Source organism: Kogia breviceps, chromosome 6 (genome assembly GCF_026419965.1).
Source record: "Kogia breviceps isolate mKogBre1 chromosome 6, mKogBre1 haplotype 1, whole genome shotgun sequence".
In the NCBI taxonomy this organism is placed as follows: domain Eukaryota; kingdom Metazoa; phylum Chordata; class Mammalia; order Artiodactyla; family Physeteridae; genus Kogia; species Kogia breviceps.
In genome coordinates this window covers 118033761-118053152 of record NC_081315.1, presented here as the reverse complement: position 1 = coordinate 118053152, position 19392 = coordinate 118033761, and the positions used below count along the sequence as shown (strand labels likewise).

Below are 19392 nucleotides of genomic sequence, written 5' to 3'. Positions count from 1 at the left end.
GCAACTAAGCCCGTGCAGCACAACTACTGAGCCCTCGTGCCACAACTACTGAAGCCCGTGTGCCCTAGAGCCAGTGTGCCACAACTACTGAAGCCCACACACCGCAACTACTGAAGCCCACGTGCCTAGAGCCCATGCTCTGCAACAAGAGAAGCCACTGCAATGAGAAGCCTGCTCGCCACACCTAGAGAAAGCCCACACACAGAAACGCAGCCAAAAATAAATAAATAAAAATAAATAAATCTATATTTTTAAAAAGTTTAAGGGCTAAAACTTAAGTACTTTACACAGGAAATGTACTTCAGCTCTCCTTCAGTACTATACATGTACTCTTACTTTATTTACAGTGCTAACTTGTTTGGTAATCTGAACACCAAGTTTACAAAACAGAAGCAACAAGGAAGGTGATAAGGAGCATCTATGGAAGGTAACTGATAGAGCCATGAGGGCTGACTGCTTAAAAGTTCATAAAAGTAATAAAAAATAACAGGTTAATGTATTTGGACTCAAGTTCTAAGGATCTCTGTAAGCGGCAAAGAAGCTCTGTCACAAAACTGTAGCATTATATTATGCCTGGTGTGTAATGAAGTTCTTACGTCATCAAGAAAATGTGTAATTATGTGCAGAGTGTTTCATAGAGTGGTGGAAAGAGTGCTATCTTAAATTGATTTTTTAAAAAAAAGAATATTTGGTTTTTAGAGCAGTAAGGCCCTGATTACCTCAATACCTCGGTGGTAGAAATAAAACCTTAGTTTGCATTGGTGTTGCAGTTACTTTAAGTTGTTTCATACAAAAGTTGCCTCATTTTAGAGCTAAAGAAACCACGGTACAAGCACCTGCCTCCACTGTCCAAATGACTCCCTAAAATTCTGAATAATACCGTTTTACTATACTTAATTATTTTGGCAGGTGAGTGGTATAAATGAAAAATAAGAACCCAAATAATTCAGGCATTAGTCTGGGATTGACAACTCTTAGTTTAGAATGCACTCTGAAGGCTTAATTGTTGGGTAAGGCACAACATAATTTTCCTTCTGGCCCACCAGAAATGGAAATTGAACTATGTCAGAGGGTCAAATATTCACTGTAGAGGAGAAAAAATAGACCACCAGCTAGGAAATTTTCCTGTTTGGTAATTTATGTGCTTCCTACAGTCTCTGGTTCAGATATGTGCGTGATTAACTAAGGATCCATGTCCATCACATTATTTTCCTACTGAGCTACATTGTTGTAAGCATATGCTACTAGCGACAGAAACCCTGTCAAGTTCCAAACGGTAAAGAACTCTGCTTCAGGCCTGTCTGGAGTGAAACAGCTCAGGATGAAACAATGCAGAGAGGGTTTCTCATTTAAGGACTTACAAAAAAAGAAGAAAAAGTAAACAACAACAACAACAACAAAATCTTGCCTGTCACAGCTGCTTAAATTACCTAGATATTTTCCCTTTCTCCCAGCCTTTTTGTTGGTTTGTTTGTATGTTTTTAAATAATTTACTTAGTGTTTTTAACACATTTTCAGTGATCACACGATAATCATTTATTCACATGAAGAGGATATCAATTGGAAATCAAGGTTAATAGGTAGAACTGGAACCATACGGTTTCAAAAGAATAGAGTATGCTAAGCCTTCTATTAGGTGCTAGAAAAGAGGGCAGAATGCTCATGTTATGTAGCAGGTGACATTTAGTCAAATAGGATCACAATCAGGCATTGTGCACAATGAGACCATGAGATTTAGGAAATAAAAATATTTGATTTTCATTTTTTCCAGACTGAATATTTTAGATGAAAATGCTCTTTTAAAAAAATAGATTCTTAAAGGAGGATATTTCTGGTAGAGATGTGGGAGCCTCAGCAAAGGAAAATAACTCTTTCAGGGTGACTTGCTAAGGACACAAAGTGTGTTTTCTCTCTACTCTGACCAGGGAGACAGTGTTAGATCCTGATCAAGGACACAGGGTCCTAGTTTATGAGGTATCAGATTCACTGCACAGCTTGAAGATAACAGTTCAAAGATAATGCTATGTTATGGGCTATTGTGGTCTCATGTTATTGCTAGAATCCTAAAAGAGGTGCTAAAATACAAAAATGTAATCTAAACACTGAAAGCTTCAAAAATGTTCACTTTGGGAAGAAGAAAAAATAGGCACACTTACAAATATAATTTTCCCATCATTGGGAGAATTATGACTACATTTTTTCTGAGGTCAGTTCACTCATTAGAAATAAAAGACTGATCCTGATAGTTGATAGGTTATCAACTATCAATTACAGCAAAACTGAATACAGAAAAATCTGAATTAACTCCACCACGAAATCTTTACCAAAACTTCTAAGAAGTATCTACTTGAGATGGGCTTCAACTCCTTTTCATTCTGACTTCTGGTGTAACCAAAGTCCAAGGAGTTCAAGAGAAAGGAAAGAAAAGATAAGCGAAGGGACTAGTTAATGCATAAACTGAATAATCCAAAGCCCCAAACAATCCACAGTTACAGTATTAGGTTGTGTAATATGTAGTAACAATGTCTTGGCTGCAAGAATATTTAATTGGAACACTTTGTGAAATATTACTTTATAACGTTAGAAAGATTTCAAATATGATTTTTTTTGTAAAGTAACAATAGCAAGCTTAGAAAATCACTTTGCTTCAACTCTAACATCCCCTTAAACTATAATTTATTACTTAACCAGGTGTACAATAAAATGTTTATGTTTAATGCTGATTTTATTTAAATAATTAGAAGAAATTGATTGCTGTCCAAAATTAAAATAAATCAGGCAATTTGCTTACAATCTCATATTTTGAAAATAAGTAAAAATTCTGTGCAAACACACAAAGGGAGAATTTACCATTTTCATTAGAGAAAAAATTATGTGGGGGAAAGAGTAGTAATGTCAGAAACACAGAAGTCTCAGGTAATGTTTTAAAAATTAAATGTTTTCATTCAAAGATTTTTAAAGACAAAATAAGCCATCCAGTTTGGAAGAAATCAGGTTCTAAGTTAGTATAGTTTTCATTAATTTATCAAAATTCATTCTGCAAAATTACCAGCATGGACCACACCAATAAGTTAAATGCCTACCGATGTATTATATCAATAACAATAATTTTAATATTCTAACCATTTCATAAGCTTGAGCTAAATGTTCTGTCCAGATAAGAGAAATTACTTTATAACTGACCCAACCTGTATGATTGATTGTTTTAACCCCAAATATCTTCTGGGGCTGCTGGAAAAAAAAATCTGTCTGTATTGAATATTGAAGACAACACAGTTTACAAAGCACTACTTTCCCCATTTTGGTTTCTAATGAGTTACCCAGTGATTCTCCAGGTTACTTTTACTTGAAAATCTGCAGTGAGACTGCTTGAAGGAAGAAGCAAAAGCACAATACATATTTGTCTCTGATGCTGAGTAGGTGATTAGTTGTAAAGATTGTAGAATGAAAATCTGTATTTTTTCCTCTACTTTTTGAAATGAAGTATGACTATCCATCAATACAGTTTGTTCCTCTTGATCTTACTTTTAATTCCAGCTTTCACTGAGTCAGCTCCATTTGGTGTGGTGGATCCGGAGCTCTTTGTTGCCATAATGGGTAAGCTGATGGGAGAGAATGGGACTTCTCAACTCCCCCAGCAATGGGCCATGCCCCATAGGAGGGGAGATGAAAGCTACACTTCATTCTCTGGTGACTAGAGTCTTTATCACTGGATGATGAAACACAGCATCCTTGTTCTGTGCCTATATACATCTGGGGCTCCTTTCTCCATGATGTTGGTTGCAATGACTCTATACAAGAGAAAAAAGACATTTCAGTATTCACATCACTCACAATGTCCAGCAAGACAGACCCTAATAGTAGTGGCCAGAGAGTAGGCCTGAAATATGAGACACAAATGAATCCATTTTCAAACCATTCTGGACCCAATTTTTAAAAAATTAAAATAGTTTTGGTTAGTAAGATGATTCAAAGGACTGTGCTACCGGACATTGCTACTTAGCTTTCTCTGTGTACCTCCTCTGTCCCCATTTGGCCCATAAATGACTTGAGAACAGAGCTCGGGTTTTAAATGCACTTGCATTCCTATCCCCTAGCAGGATACTCTGCACTTAATTTGCACCAGTTGATCTTGGCTGAGGTCAATGAATATGGTTCTATGGAGGCACCACTAGTATAGCCTGTGGCTTAATGGGTTTTCCAGGGTAGAGAAAGAATTGGCTCAGAGCCAATCTTGATCTTTTGTCTCATTTCCCCCTCTACCTCCCCACCTCCGATCTCCACATGCACTTTCACAATAGGCATTTATGAGATGGCTGGACATGACTGGGGATATGATCACTCACATTGGGAGACAGGTATTATGAGTGGCTCATAGAGAATGGGTCAAACTGTTTGCAATAGAATGAGTAAAAAGAGAGAGATTCTAACTTATTCCTGAGTATTCAGCTAACTGAGTCCTTAGTTCTTGTCTGAGTTTAACAATACTCTTTTAATTGTGCTACTGAATATCTTACAAAATTACATTATATATACCTCTAAGGGAGATTATCTTCATAACAAAGAATTATTTGCTTTTAGCTCCTCAAGAAAAAGTACTATGTAAAACAAGATATTCCATTACATTTAAAAATGCTACTAATAACAACAAAAACCCAAGCAACATTTGAAAATGCTAAATGTTTTCGTTATCCCGATGAACAACACTTGTAATGATATATATATACATATATATAATATTTATTGTAGTTTTAATATTCAATTCTGAAGTATACCTTAATATCCAGAGCCTTCCTCAAATTAGGAAAGAAAGTTCTACTGAATTTGGGTTACGTGGCAACACATGTATGAGAGGGGGATCTGGAGTGAGTTTTTCAAAACAAGAAGCCTATGTTCTCTCTACGAGGAAGTCTGAGGAGAAGAGAATGGTAATAAGCATATTTATGAAGGGCAAATATCAGAAAATATAAGTGGGGCTGAAGCGCCTCTCATTAGCAGAGGAACTGGGTTTTGTTGGCTCAAAGTTTCTCTGACCTTTCTGAACGTTTATGATACAAAAAGCATATTCAACCTTGTCCTCTGAGATAGGAAATACAACTATGACATCTGAGACCCAAGCCCAAGAAATTTATCTTAATACAACTCTTGACAAAAGTATTATGTCGAATCACACGTAACTCCATTTCTACTGGTAGCAGATTGAGCTCCAGAACAGCCTGAAAATGTGGGTTGATTTTACAGTCCCTCTCGCAGGGGTCTGGCTGGATTTCATAGATGGCCAGGCATCTGGTTGAGGGCTAGCTCCTGATAAGACTTAAATACTCCCAGATCCCTAGGAGAACCCCCAGATCAACTTAAATTCACAAGAATCCTTCCTTCTAAAACATAGAACACATTTTCTTGGAGCCACTTGCAATTTCACTGGAACCATACCTGCAGCTGCCAATATAGATCCCGAACCCCAAGAATGACCTCAAAACCCAACCTGAATCAAAATAAGGAGTGACTTGCTGTGCGCTTGTTTAAGGGGACCTAGCAGACTGCTGTGTGACCAGAGTTTTGAGTGAACATGGTGACCTCAGGTAAACGGGAATCTAGTCTAAACATATTTCTCTAAAGTTCTAGGGCATTCCAATACAGCCAGCTGCTCACACAGCTTATACAATTCCACTATTCACTGTTTCTGTGTGTAGATGAGACTTTTCACATTCAGGGAAACATTCAAGATCCAGGAGAAGATAATCATTCACCAGGCTCCAGGGAAGAAAACTGGCCAACATCTGCCACCAGGCCGTCCTTGAGGGCTACAGGTTGACTCCCATTGCAGAAGTTTTGATGTTCCTTTATAACCACAAACTGCAGCAAACAAAAGGGAGAGAGAGGATATCGTCAACATCCATAAATTATCTCAACATACGTTAAATAAAATCTATGGCTTCATGTCCACCTTATAGAAGGTAAAAGCCAAAAGAAAGGCCCTGTCAAATTTGTCTCTCTGGCTAATGAAGGATTCAGTTTTCAGTGAGAAAGCTTCTGTTACTCTCTATTAAAGCAACTAGCACTACCCATACATGAATCCACAAGTGTTCTAAGCATTGCCCACAGGCCAGACAAATAATATCTCGCACATGTATGTGCTCCAACTTTTCAAATATGTGTGTGTGCTTAATTAGGAACATTCACTTAAACATGCTATCAAGTTCTGAATAACTTGGGCTCGTTAGTGGGTAATAAGAACTAATAATGCAACTACTATTTTGCAGGGATCCATGAAATGTCTTTTCATGCTTGAACAGCTTGGGAACCAGAATTCTAAAAGGCAGACTCAGAAAACAACATTATTTCTCTTTGGTCAACAGAATGATTATTTTTGTCATTGTTTGTATTGTCCACATTTGATTGGGCACTTGCAATGCAGGCTAACCAGAGTTCACTGGCTCACATTCACACCAGATAGATTAGAGATTAAAGTAGATCAAAGATAAAAGGAGAGAAAAGAAGTCACCCCATGCCCCAGGATGAAGGATGCAGTTTGGTGAAGTCCTTCCTTGCCAATCAGTAACCCAGCAGAGAGACTGCCCCAAGGTTCTGAACCAATGCTCTACTGGTTCAGAAATGTACCTTCCACATAATGAGCCCATAGCTCAGAAATACAATGAGGAAGAGAGAATAGAAAAAAATATCCTTGAGAAAAGTATAGGATTAAAAATGAGTAGAGTCAATTAGGGAGAGAAATGTTGGTGAGAGAATGGTGGATCCTCTGAACACATTTTCATTTTCTTATTTTCCACAACACTAATCACCCTTTTCCACCCTCCTCCTCATTGATGGTCTCCCTCAGTAACTCATTGCAAAACTAATACATGACCCATTGTTTAAGGGCACATGCCCATTTTTCTGGCTCAAGTTAAAATCCAACCCACTGCACTGCCAGTTTTCCAACCACATGCCTCTCTGCCAGAAGAACGGAGGTCCCAGGATTCTGGCCTGGGCTGGAGAAGGCAGGTGATGGAACCACATTTGTTTCTGCTGCTTCTAGTTTGGGTCCTCAGCTCTCTCCCACTCCCACTGATATCTGCAGCAGCAGTTGGTGTCCACGACAGTTCTGACGGCTGAGAGACTGAGCCTCTCACCACAGCCCTGAAACAGCACTCAGCTCATGACAGCAGCAAGTGTTTTTGGTTTTTTAAGACATAAGACACAGATTGTGTTTCTCCTTCTCTCTCATGATTTAAATAAGATGAACTAAACTTGGTACCCCAAACCTGAAGGAAGTACCATACAGGCTGACTATGAGATCTGGAAAATTAAAGAGTCCACAAGTCATGAAGCTTCAAAGAACTGAGGACAGTCTATAACTAAGTCCACCCAGAACCACACACTTAGGGAATCTCCAGAGACAGGAGGGATCTTAGAGCTCATGTAATCCAAACCCCTTGGAGTCCTGATGAAGAAACAGGGGTTCAGTGACTTGCTGAAAATTAGCCAACTGGTTAGAAGAGTAAAGCCAGAATTCACATTTCTTATTGTATTTCTGTACTCAAGTTCCACCAAAAAATAAGTATACACTGAATGCCTGCAACAGGCAGAGACAGAGGGTCACTTGTTAGTCAAAAGCATAGCCACAGGAAAGCTGTTTGCTGAAATGCACATGAAGCAGGGGCTGGGGAGTGGGAGAAGTGACCCCAATGAAGGACCCCAAATGATGCCTTTGCCCCTTGACAACCTCTCCCTAATAACCTTTTCCCTATGTGCCCACAGGTTTCGATTCCCCACGGACCTGCCATATAGTCCAGCCTCTTCCACGACATATACCACAAATGATACCAACAACACACACTGAACCAGTCAAGTTCTCTCTGACGGGATTCTGAAAATGGAAATTCCAGCAATTTCAAGAGAGCCTGTCCCAAGTCTGCCCTCTAGTGTTCTAAGATTAAATATGGAGTAGATGATCTATGAAGCATTTTGAACTTCGCAATTACTATGCTTTTTGGAAAATATACAGGGTTGCCAGATAAAATACAGGATACCCAGTAAAATGTGAATTTAAAATTGAACTTTCAGTATTAGTATGAATTTAACTAGGTGTCCTGTATTTTTATTTGCTAAATCTGGCAACTGTTTTGCTGCTGAAGTTTAAGGACTTAAAATGTGCGTGAGAAAAGAAATTTTAACAAAATTAGAAGCATAATCTTGGGTTTTTAAGACACCCATCTGAAAGGGATCGCTCAAAAACGGGGAAAGACTTTTCACAAACACATAGAAAGCTAAGTTATAGCAAGAAAGTACATGCTAGAAAAAAGATCCCATAAATGTCTCGTGCATTACATTATGGCACTAGTTTAGCTTATCTGATTACTTTAATTTAGGACACAGTTCCCCCACCCTCACTGCCCACCCAGGACCTCCCACTTGCTGTGGTGTTAGGTAACATTAACACCAGCTGGAAGCTATAATAGATTCCAGTCTCTCTGAACTCAGTGAAGAATGAGGAAAAAAAATGAACTGGGATTAACGTAAAGCCTTATTGCTTTACATTTCTTGCTTCACGTATTTAATTTCTTGCTTCGTGTACTGTGGTCACATTACCCAAGGTTGGCGGCAAGAGGACAACCCAACCTCGTCATCTGCAGGCCTGATACTGCTCACATCTCTGCTTGAATCTTCATAAGGATTCTTTGGATTTTTCGATAGCAGCTTCTGAGTCCTGCCATAGAGCCAAAATATCAGACAATCTCAAAACAAAATAAAACAGTAGCCTACTCAGTGATGGTCAAGGACAACTACTTTTGCTACTGAAATTTAGGTACTTAAAATGCACGGGAGAGAAGAAGTATTAAGGAAACTAGGAGCCTAACTTTGGGTTTTAAGGCATCCTTACCTGCATTACTTTCCAGATGATGCTTCACTCTTTCCAAGGTACTGTGACAAGGGGTAGGAGGGCATGGGGTGGGCGGGAAGCCATGCATTTATTCATTCATTTATTCATGGACATATCAATTGAGTACTAACTATATCCTAGGCCCTGTCCTAGTACTGGAGACATAGCAATGGAAAAACAACACAGCAAAATCTCTACCTAAATGGACTTAGAATTTGTGGGGAGGGGGTGCCCATGGAAAGAGTACCACAGTAATTGTGTGACACACACTATATTAGCTTCATTTTACAAGTGAAGCCAGTGGGGACTGGAATATAGTAGTGATGAACCCAAGGCACACAGCTACCAAGGGCAGCCCAGGACCTGGGTCACAATGCTGTGCCAGCTACATATTGGCAGCTGCCATCTACCTCTACAAGGATTCTATCATGAGCTGTAGCAGCTGCTGACCTTCAACACCCACTGAAAGGAGTTCAGTGCAGAGATCAGGAATGAGGCACTCTGTGCTCTACGGAAACCTGGCAAAACAGGACTTTAGATAATTAGATATTCTCAGGAAAAGATTTTATGAGTCCAATTCTCACATCTCCTTGTATCTAGCAAAGCACTAAAATCCTTCATGGTGACGTCTCCTCCTCATGAGTAGCAGTGACCTTCACGAGACTAGCAGCAACCTTCTGCAAAAAATATGTGCTTGATTGTCTGTACTCCTCCTTCACCAAAGTCACATATACACGGCCCCCTACCTCTTTGGAGCAGTTTCTCAGAGCCATCTGAAATGCTGTCTTCTGGGCTATAGTCCTCATTTTGCCCCAAATAAAACTTAACTCATAACTCTCACGTTGTGCTTTTATTTTTTCAGTCGACGGATGCAAAGCCTAGGCTCCTTCCAGGTCTATGCAAGGCACGGTGTCATGCCCTGGGGGAGGGGGTGAAGGGGAGGGGCGTCGAAAATGAAAGTGGGATCCCTGTCCTCAAAGCATAGCCTTGAGAGGGAGAGAGACAGGTACATCACATACTGAGCAGCCATTTCAGGGAAACCAATGAAGGAAAAGTGGTGGAGAAGACCACCAGCCAGCCTCAAGACTCCAAAATAGTGCTGCTATCTCGGGGCAGATGACATCTTAATTCCCTCTAGGAGTGTAACCCTCAGTCAAACAGGCCTGTCTGACCATCGGAGGAAGGGCAATAAGGAAGGTAGGGGCTGCTGTGGAAGCCCCATCCCAGGAGCTGCGAATTCCATGAGACAGATGGAACCCCATCAAGAAATGGTGTGGATTATTATTATTACTTTTTTTTTTTTTTTTTTTTGTCGTATGCGGGCCTCTCACCGTTGTGGCCTCTCCCATTGCGGAGCACAGGCTCCGGACGCGCAGGCTCAGCGGCCATGGCTCACGGGCCCAGCCGCTCCGCGGCATGTGGGATCTTCCCGGACCGGGGCACGAACTCGCGTCCCCTGCATCGGCAGGAGGACTCCCAACCACTGCGCAACCAGGGAAGCCCCTGGATTATTATTTTTAATCAAAAGCATCAAGGAAAAAAATTGAAGTGGTTAATATAAATAGTTCCAAAGTTGCAAGTTATAGTTTGTGACATAATACTTCCTGTTGAGTGTTTTACAAAACGGTCCTTCCAAGAAATCGTTTTACTTTTATTTTTTAAAGTCTTTTTTATTGAATTTGTTACTATATTGCTTCTGTTTTATGAAGGCATGTGGGATCTTAGCTCCCTGACCAGGGATCGAACCCGCATCCCCTGCATTGGAAGGGAGTCTTAACCACTGCACGGCCAGAGAAGTCCCCAACAAGTTTTATGAAGTAATAATATTACAATACTTTTAAAATTATTTAGTTCCACAATCTTTTCAGAGATACACAAGACAGAGTGTCAGACAGTCAATCTAGACAAAACAGGTCAGACTGACACAAAGGGAGGAATAACTGATTTTAACTCTTTAAAGAAAATTGCAAAACACACCTAACTGACAAACCCAATGCTAGATCTGTATTTATTGGTGTACGTTAGTGACGTGGCAATATTTAAACTGGCAGTTTTAATTTGAATTTAGCAGCATATTACTTACTATGTCATAGTCCATAGAATAAGAAAAAATACCTAATAACTACAGTACACTTGGGCTTGTTTCTTCTTTCCATTCTTTTCTACATTATTTGCCAATCATCTACTTTCCTTTTGGCATCCTGTCCAATGGGATGAAACGCTGATTATTCAATATTCTTCCTACAAATATCCAAGATATTGATTGAACACCAGGCTAAAAAGTACAATGGTTACTGATGAACCACTAAATTAAAATTTCAAGTTTTTGTCTAGAATCCTGTTTCTCAAGATAGAAAAGGATTTGGAATGTGTGACTCCTTGGGGAAGATTACAGTTCATGGAAAATCATAACAATTACAAAAAGCATTTATTAAGTCATATATGCCAGACAAACTACAACAGTGCATAAAATGCTTTCTGTATTGAGGATAGTGGAAGATGCTGTCTTACTTTTTAAGAAAATGGAAAATGAGCAAACAATGTGATGCCCATTTCTTCACCCTAATGTAGTGGTTTTTTTTTTTTTTTTTAATAAATGTGTATATATATGGAATCCAAGAAAAAAAAATGTCATGAAGAACCTAGGGGTAAGATGAGAATAAAGACACAGACCTACTAGAGAATGGACTTGAGGATATGGGGAGGGGGAAGGGTAAGCTGTGACGAAGTGAGAGAGTGGCATGGACATATATACACTACCAAACGTAAAATAGATAGCTAGTGGGAAGCAGCCGCATAGCACAGGGAGATCAGCTCGGTGCTTTGTGACCACCTAGAGGGGTGGGATAGGGAGGGTGGCAGGGAGATGCAAGAGGGAAGAGATATGGGGATATATGTATATGTATAACTGATTCACTTTGTTATAAAGCAGAAATTAACACACCATTGTAAAGCAATTATACTCCAATAAAGATGTTAAAAATAAACAAATAAATAAATGTGTAAATATTATCGTTCCACAGTTCTAAACTTTTAACTTGAAATGATTAAAAACATAAACTCCAAGGACCGGAAACTTCCTTCCAAGTTAAGGAAGATAACTGAGTTTCTTGAACAGAAGTTAATACTTTGTGGGAAATCAACTCAATGGATGGCACCCATGAAAAATTATAGTTATACTGGCTGGGGATAGCGTGAGAGGAAGCACATGATGCTAAAAGAAAAAAAGTGCGATATAAAAACGTGTGAGGTTAAATAACAGCCCAGTAAACGACATAGGTTTATGGACAAAGACTGGAATGGAACAATAAATCCACTGATGTTTTAGAGTAATGACATCCTGGACCATTTTTTGTTTTCTTTTACTGTTATTCCAGTTTTTACATAAAATAAGTGTGTAGAAGCACTCATGTCAAGAAGCCCCTGGGAGGAGCTAGAAGGAGGTTGAAAGTGCCAGTGGAAGCAAAGTCACCTGTATTTCTGGGCCCCGCACAGCCCCAGGCACAGTAGCAGGATCAGCACCACCACGCAGGCCACCACCGCGGAGATGCTCCGCTGCCGCCCGGGGCCCGCGTGGCGCAGGTCCCACCACTTCAGGTCTCGGTGCTGACATCGCTCCCCGACGTAGCCAACGACACAGCTGTGGCAACATACAAACAGAGGTCAGCAGCGAGCCAAGGCCGAAAACGCTTATAGTTTTGCACTCAATATCCAGCCGTCCCTCAACCTCTGCATTTCAGCTTCAGCTCTTTGGACATATGGAAAATCCATCAGGGGTCAGTTGAAAGCACTCTAATTTACAAGTTAATGCAACACAGACTTCCCCCATTGGTCTGTTGGCCCTGGGATTAAAGGGGGATTATTTGCATACCGCCTCTATAAGGCACTGCAGAACATTGATTAAAGATCAATTTCTGTTAGGCTAAAATCCTGTGAAGCTTCCTCTAAGACCAACATAAAGCAACCCTGCCCTAAGAGCCAAGGGAGTTTTCGAACAAATGTTCAGCCAGACTGCAATGAGTATATAGGTCGAAGGAAGGAAGAATTCAAAGCAGAGTCTTTCACTTGAGACCAGGTTGTAAAAGAATGTTGAGTAGTCTCTGAACTGCAAGCATAGACTAGTCTGCAGAGGAAACCATTTTTCCTTCTTTTTTAAAATCACAGACTCAAAAGGACTCGGTGGTGACACACAAGCATTTGCCTACTTCTTCAAGGGAGAAAAACTAAGTGGGGGACAAGAGGCATTCACCAACATCCTGCTGTTTCATTAGTGAAATTGTTACTGGAATTACCCGTGGGCAACACAGGCTGCGAACTTTTAGATGAAAGTAAATGAAACAATGCTGCCATCTACTGGGAATGCATGCTTCCAGAAACTCTCAGCATCTTGGGTAGAACTATATTCTATTATTCTTTGCAAGAGCATAAACTTAAAAAATATTCTATTAGAAATTTTGTGTCGCTCACTTGTTAGGAATTTCTTCACCTTGGCCCTGGATCCACTCTCTGTATATCCATGTTCCCACTTTGTTCCAAAAGGAGGTAAAGGAATGAATATACAGAGGACTGATACCAGTCCCCATGGGGGGAAGAGGCAGCAAGGGAAAAGCATTAGATGAAGCATGCATCATGGATGAAGTCATGGATGAAGGCCCAGAAGGTCTCAAGTCTAGTCCTAGCTCTACCTGAGTTGGTTATAGGAGCTTTGGTGAGTCACTTTCAAAGACAGGAGGGAAAGTAACTAGTGTTTGTTATGCACCTTATGTTTCTGATATTGTACTAGGTACTTTTATTCATTTTACTTTTGATGGCATATTCCCATTTTATAGATGAGGAAAGTGAGACTCAAAGGAGTTAAGTAATTTTTCACACAGCTAGTGAATGGCAGGTTTGATTCAAATGGTTCTGATTTCAAAGTCTGTGTTCTTTCTACTACATTGGGTCACTTCCAAAAAGCGTTTTAAGTTCCATGCACCTCTGAAAAACTGTTCTTCTAGAAGTGATCCTACCAGAGAATGCAGGATCTGAGTGCAAGAAGCATAAAGGACCATCAGGTTATTCCCGGCTTTCCTGTGTGCTGTTTTAATTCTAGCTGTCCTTGGTTATAGACGATTACTATCAATGCCTAGCAACCACTTTTAAACTGTTGGATAAATAGGCCACACCTCCAATTCTCTCATAGATCTTAGGGTCTCAAGGAATATGCCAAGCACGTGACAAGGGAACTGGGAGCCAAGGAGGCTGCGATATCAAAGCCTCTCAGCCATATAAGGCCCAGAGCAATCAGCCAGCATTTCACAAGGGCAGGCCACGCTCCACTAGTTCTTTAGTTTTTTTTTTTTAACATCTTTATTGGCATATAATTAATTGCTTTACAATGGTGTGTTAGTTTCTGCTTTATAACAAAGGGAATCAGCTATACATATACATATGTTCCCATATCTCTTCCCTCTTGCGTCTCCCTCCCTCCCACCCTCCCTATCCCACTCCGCTAGGTGGTCACAAACCACCGAGCTGATCTCCCTGTGCTATGCGGCTGCTTCCCACCAGCTATCTATTTTACGTTTGGTAGTGTATATATGTCCATGCCACTCTCTCACTTCGTCCCAGCTTACCCTTCCCGCTCCCCGTGTCCTCAAGTCCATTCTCTACGTCTGCATCTTTATTCCTGTCCTGACCCTAGGTTCTTCAGAACCTTTTTTTTTTTTTAGATTCCACATATGTACGTTAGCATACGGTATTTTTTTCTTTCTGACTTACTTACTTCACTCTGTTATGACAGACTTGAGGTCCATCCACTTCACTACAAATAACTCAATTTCGTTTCTTTTTATGCCTAATATTCCATTGTATATATGTGCCACATCTTCTTTATCCATTCATCTGTCGATGGACACTTAGGTTGCTTCCATGTCCTGGCTATTGTAAATAGAGCTGCAATGAACATTGTGGTACATGACTCTTTTGAATTATGGTTTTCTCAGGGTATATGCCCAGTAGTGGGATTGCTGGATTGTATGGTACTTCTACTTTTCGTTTTTTAAGGAACCTCCATACTGTTCTCCATAGTGGCTGTATCAATTTACATTCCCACCAACAGTGCCAGAGGGTTCCCTTTTTTCCACATCCTCTTCAGCATTTATTGTTTGTAGATTTTTTGATGATGGCCATTCTGATTCGTGTGAGGTGATACCTCATTGTAGTTTTGATTTGCATTTCTCTAGTGATTAGTGATGCTGAACATTCTTTCATGTGTTTGTTGGCCATCCGTATATCTTCTTTGGAGAAATGTCTGTTTAGGTTTTCTGCCCATTCACAACCCTTTTTTTCATGAAACATTTCACAGCACCGTTGCTGGGAGAACTTGGGCTGAAGAAGACCTGCCCCATAGGGTGTGGGTTGGTTCAAAGCCAAACCAGAATGAATGAGGACCTCTTTGTGCTCAGGAGGTTTGGGGTCCTCTGAGAATCCCCAGAGCGGGGAATCTGTGAGGAGGATCTGGGGTGTGGAGACTTCCAGTTCTCACGTCCTCTGCATCCCCGGAGCAGCCAGGGGGTCCTGCATCTGAGGGGAGCTTTTGTTGCCTCCAAACAAGGAAGGAAGCACATTCCTTTATTAATGTGCTCACAATGTTAAGAAAACTCTGTGTGGAAGGATGCCTGTGAAGTGTTTCTAATAAAAGCTGGACTGGGAAGCACTCCTTAGAGATGTGTTATTATGGAATTAAAAAACTACAAGGTGTGGGCTTCCCTGGTGGCGCGGTGGTTGTGAGTCCACCTGCCGATGCAGGGGACACGGGTTCGTGCCCCGGTCCGGGAAGATCCCACGTGCCGCGGAGCTGCTGGGCCCGTGAGCCATGGCCGCTGAGCCTGCGCGTCCGGAGCCTGTGCTCCGCAACGGGAGAGGCCACGACAGTGAGAGGCCCGTGTACCACAAAATAAAAAAAAAAAAAAAACTACAAGGTGAGGTCATTGGGGCGGGAAAGGAGGGAAGGGTTGGACATCTGATTAAACCACACTTTTATTAAATATAGAATTCAAAAACAAAGTTATGATCCAGATTAATGGGAACTCTGGTGATATTTTAAATGTTGCCTTTGATTAAAAGTCCTTAAATTTAAGTGTTAGATCCCGCTTAATTGTCATTTTGTAGCAACTCGTGTTTGAAACATTATTAGGGGAGTATGATATTTTCATCAGGATTTAATGACAGAAAGGAAAGCAGTGTGCTAAAGAGTTCACAAATCATTTAATGAATTGCTGCTATCAGGTCCAAATGAAATTAACGTGCTGACTGCAATAGGCAACCCTGCAGTACCCTTCTTATTATAATGTCCTTTTTTTTTAACATCTTTATTGGCATATAATTGCTTTACAATGGTGTGTTAGTATAACAAACTGCTGTATAACAAAGTGAATCAGTTATACATATACATATGTCCCCATATCTCCTCCCTCTTGCATCTGCCTCCCACCCTCCCTATCCCACCCCTCTAGGTGGTCACAAAGCACCGAGCTGATCTCCCTGTGCTATGCGGCTGCTTCCCACTAGCTAATTATTTTACATTTGGTAGTGTATATATGTCCCTGCCACTCTCTCACTTCGTCCCAGCTCACTTCCCCCTCCCTGTGTCCTCAAGTCCATTCTCTACATCTGAATCTTTATTCCTGTCCTGCCCCAAGTTCATCAGAACCATTTTTTTTATAGATTCCATATATATATGTGTTAGTATATGGTATGGTATTTGTTTTTCTCTTTCTGACTTACTTCACTTTGCATGACAGACTCTAGGTCTATAATGTCTTTAATAACCCAAAGTTAAAGTATCAGAGAGAAACACAAACCATTGCTAGGACACTTGTTTTCATAATTTCATTATCTGTAACAACAAGAAACCATGAACAGGTAAAAACAATTTGATTCTTATTATCAAAATCAAGGATGATCATAATTAAGTACTAAATTTATCTTAGGTTAGAAAATCACAGCATGAAATATGAATATGAAAGCAGATTTCTATTAGAACTGAGTCATTTTTGCTAATATTCATGAGCATTTTTCACTGTGTCAGGCTGATGTGATTTATAATGCAAGGCCATATACTTTGTTACAGAATATAACTTATTCTTCTCATAATTTAGACTATGTTTCTGCTGATTATTAGTGATAAAATAATCAAAGCCTCTAAGCTTATAGCATCGAAGTATTTCATCATTCCTTCACTAGGCACAGAGAAAATTATCAATGAGTCAGGAGTCCAGCCATAGGAGACCTATTCATTTTTCAGTATCTATCAATTCCCTCAGATTGCCTTCACATTATAAAAGTAATTAAAAGTAAGATTTGATACAAAACTAGATCTTCTGGGTGTGGTTTTTTGTTTGTTTGTTCGGTTTTTTTTTTTTCTGCGGTACGCGGGCCTCTCACTGTTGTGGCCTCTCCCATTGCGGAGCACAGGCTCCGGACGCGCAGGCTCAGCGGCCATGGCTCACGGGCCCAGCCGCTCCGCGGCATGTGGGATCCTCCCGGACCGGGACACGAACCCGCGTCCCCCGCATCCGCAGGTGGGCTCTCAACCACTGCACCACCAGGGAAGCCCCCTGGGCGTGGTTTTTACTAAAAACTGAGGGGCATGGTTTCTGAGTGAGTGCGATGGGAACACCTTATACTTCCAGGGCTTCCTTGAACCCTCTCTTCAGGTTGACACTTAGCCCACCGAAACCATCACCGGGACAAAAGCAGAGCAAAGGCAGCCACGGCTGCATCCAGCAGCTGTTACCAAACAACAAAAATGTACATGCCAACTATTAGGAAGTAAAGAGGGAAAAAATATGTTCGTTTTGAGCATTGAAGGCAGGAAGTCCAGTGTGAACGTATATAGCACTTCATAAGATTCAGAAACATAGCATTGATGCGCTTCATCTATTTGGCAGAAAATAAATCAAAGTTTTAAGAAATTCTCTCAGTTTAATCCTCAGCCTATACCAGTAGTAACATCAAGTCATTTAAGTAAGAGGGAAAATAAACAGTTCCTTACATTTAATATTTACCACTAGCACCGGGTTAGGGGCAGGGGGAGGTGAAATATGCAGGAAAGGTGTAATACACACACACAATTTATATATGTAAATATAGGGTTACATATATAAATTATATATTTTCCCTATGGAAAAGCCTAATTATAGAAAAATCTCAATATAAGTTTTCTGAATCTGCTAAAAGTTATGGGCTGCAATATCATATCTCCGTGCCATCAGAAAAATAGCTTGACTTACTTGCAGGCATAGCTGTCGACTGCTTCAACATACATACACACACCGCCATGGAGGCAGTACCCATCATGGGACGAGGGACATTCAGGGTAAATATTTCTCATAGGAGAGCGGCCATCCTCCCTGGGATGAGAGGGTGGAGTCGAGTCTAGAAGAAGCAAAGGCATTTCTTTTACTTTCTGAAGTGACTGGGGTCTTTCAGATATCAATATCAGGAAGTAGTTTCTGTGAACAATTTGTGAGATAGAACAATAGTTGTGATATAGAACAACAGTTCTACTTTCTTAACCGGACCTCATGTCCTTCAACATGGAGCCAGCCATTCTTTCCTCAGGTTCAGCATTATTTGACATAAAGCATGTTGGAAGCTGTAAGAGAATGGTCAATCCCAAGACCATATGAATTCCGAGTGCAGATCTCATTATAAAAGCACATCCATCATCCAAAAACACACACTGTGTGAAACAGCAGTTAGCTTAAGAGCATCTCACTGAACAACAGTATCTCTTTATGGCTTATAAACCACCTCCCACTACACAGTCCACCACCCCTAGTTTCCTGGGAGTCTCAAAAATTTCTCCCACATGAGACTTTCTTCTAAAAACTTTAAGTTGCAGGGGAGCCCTCAAAGACAAGACTAGCAACTTTGACAGAAAGGAAATGTTACCATAACAGAGGGGCGCCAAAGTGGGGAAGTCCGTTTTATTGAATGGTTTGCTGCTCTTCAAAAGGAAAACATTAGGGTGTGTAGCTGACTATATAAATACTAGGAGTCTTTCAGTACCTTTAAGAAGAGCAAATTATTTGAGAAAATAATATGCTAAAAAAACAGAGACCCGAGCAAGTGCAGAACCTTCCTTTCTCAGGATGTTTTCTGCTTGCAGAGCTGCGACAGGTAAATAGCTGGCAATGACTTAGCTGACCCTGGCTTCTAGCTGGCTGTCTATGAAGCCAGCTCCCCTTCTGGGTGCTGATGGTGAGAAGATGCTGCTGTTATGGGGGAGGGGGTTCAGGAAGCGACAATTATTAACATTTTTTAAAGTTCTAATTCAGATCAAGAAATACTGACTTTTTAAAATAAAATTAAATGCAATTTTATTAAGAATTTCAAATTACATATGTCAAATTTCTAGAATGGAATAGAACCATTTTGAAACTGGAGAGATGGCATAGATGAACACTGATATCCCTTGAAACTCCAACTTTATTTTAAAAAGCAATTCCTCTGCAAACCAT

General features: G+C 40.5%; 1 protein-coding gene across 1 annotated transcript in view; it reads right to left on the bottom strand.

The window, feature by feature from the left end:
• Window positions 1-2715: 2715 nt before the first annotated feature.
• Window positions 2716-19392, bottom strand: part of EGF (epidermal growth factor) — a 92373-nt gene continuing 75696 nt past the window's right edge. Inside the window, exons 20-24 of the mRNA XM_059066164.2 lie at window positions 18160-18304; window positions 12357-12524; window positions 8593-8710; window positions 5751-5856; window positions 2716-3791 (exon numbers count right to left, since the gene is read on the bottom strand). Coding sequence (XP_058922147.1) covers window positions 3541-3791; window positions 5751-5856; window positions 8593-8710; window positions 12357-12524; window positions 18160-18304 — 788 coding nt within the window. The 3' untranslated portion in view covers window positions 2716-3540. The remainder of the gene's footprint in view (window positions 3792-5750; window positions 5857-8592; window positions 8711-12356; window positions 12525-18159; window positions 18305-19392) is intronic.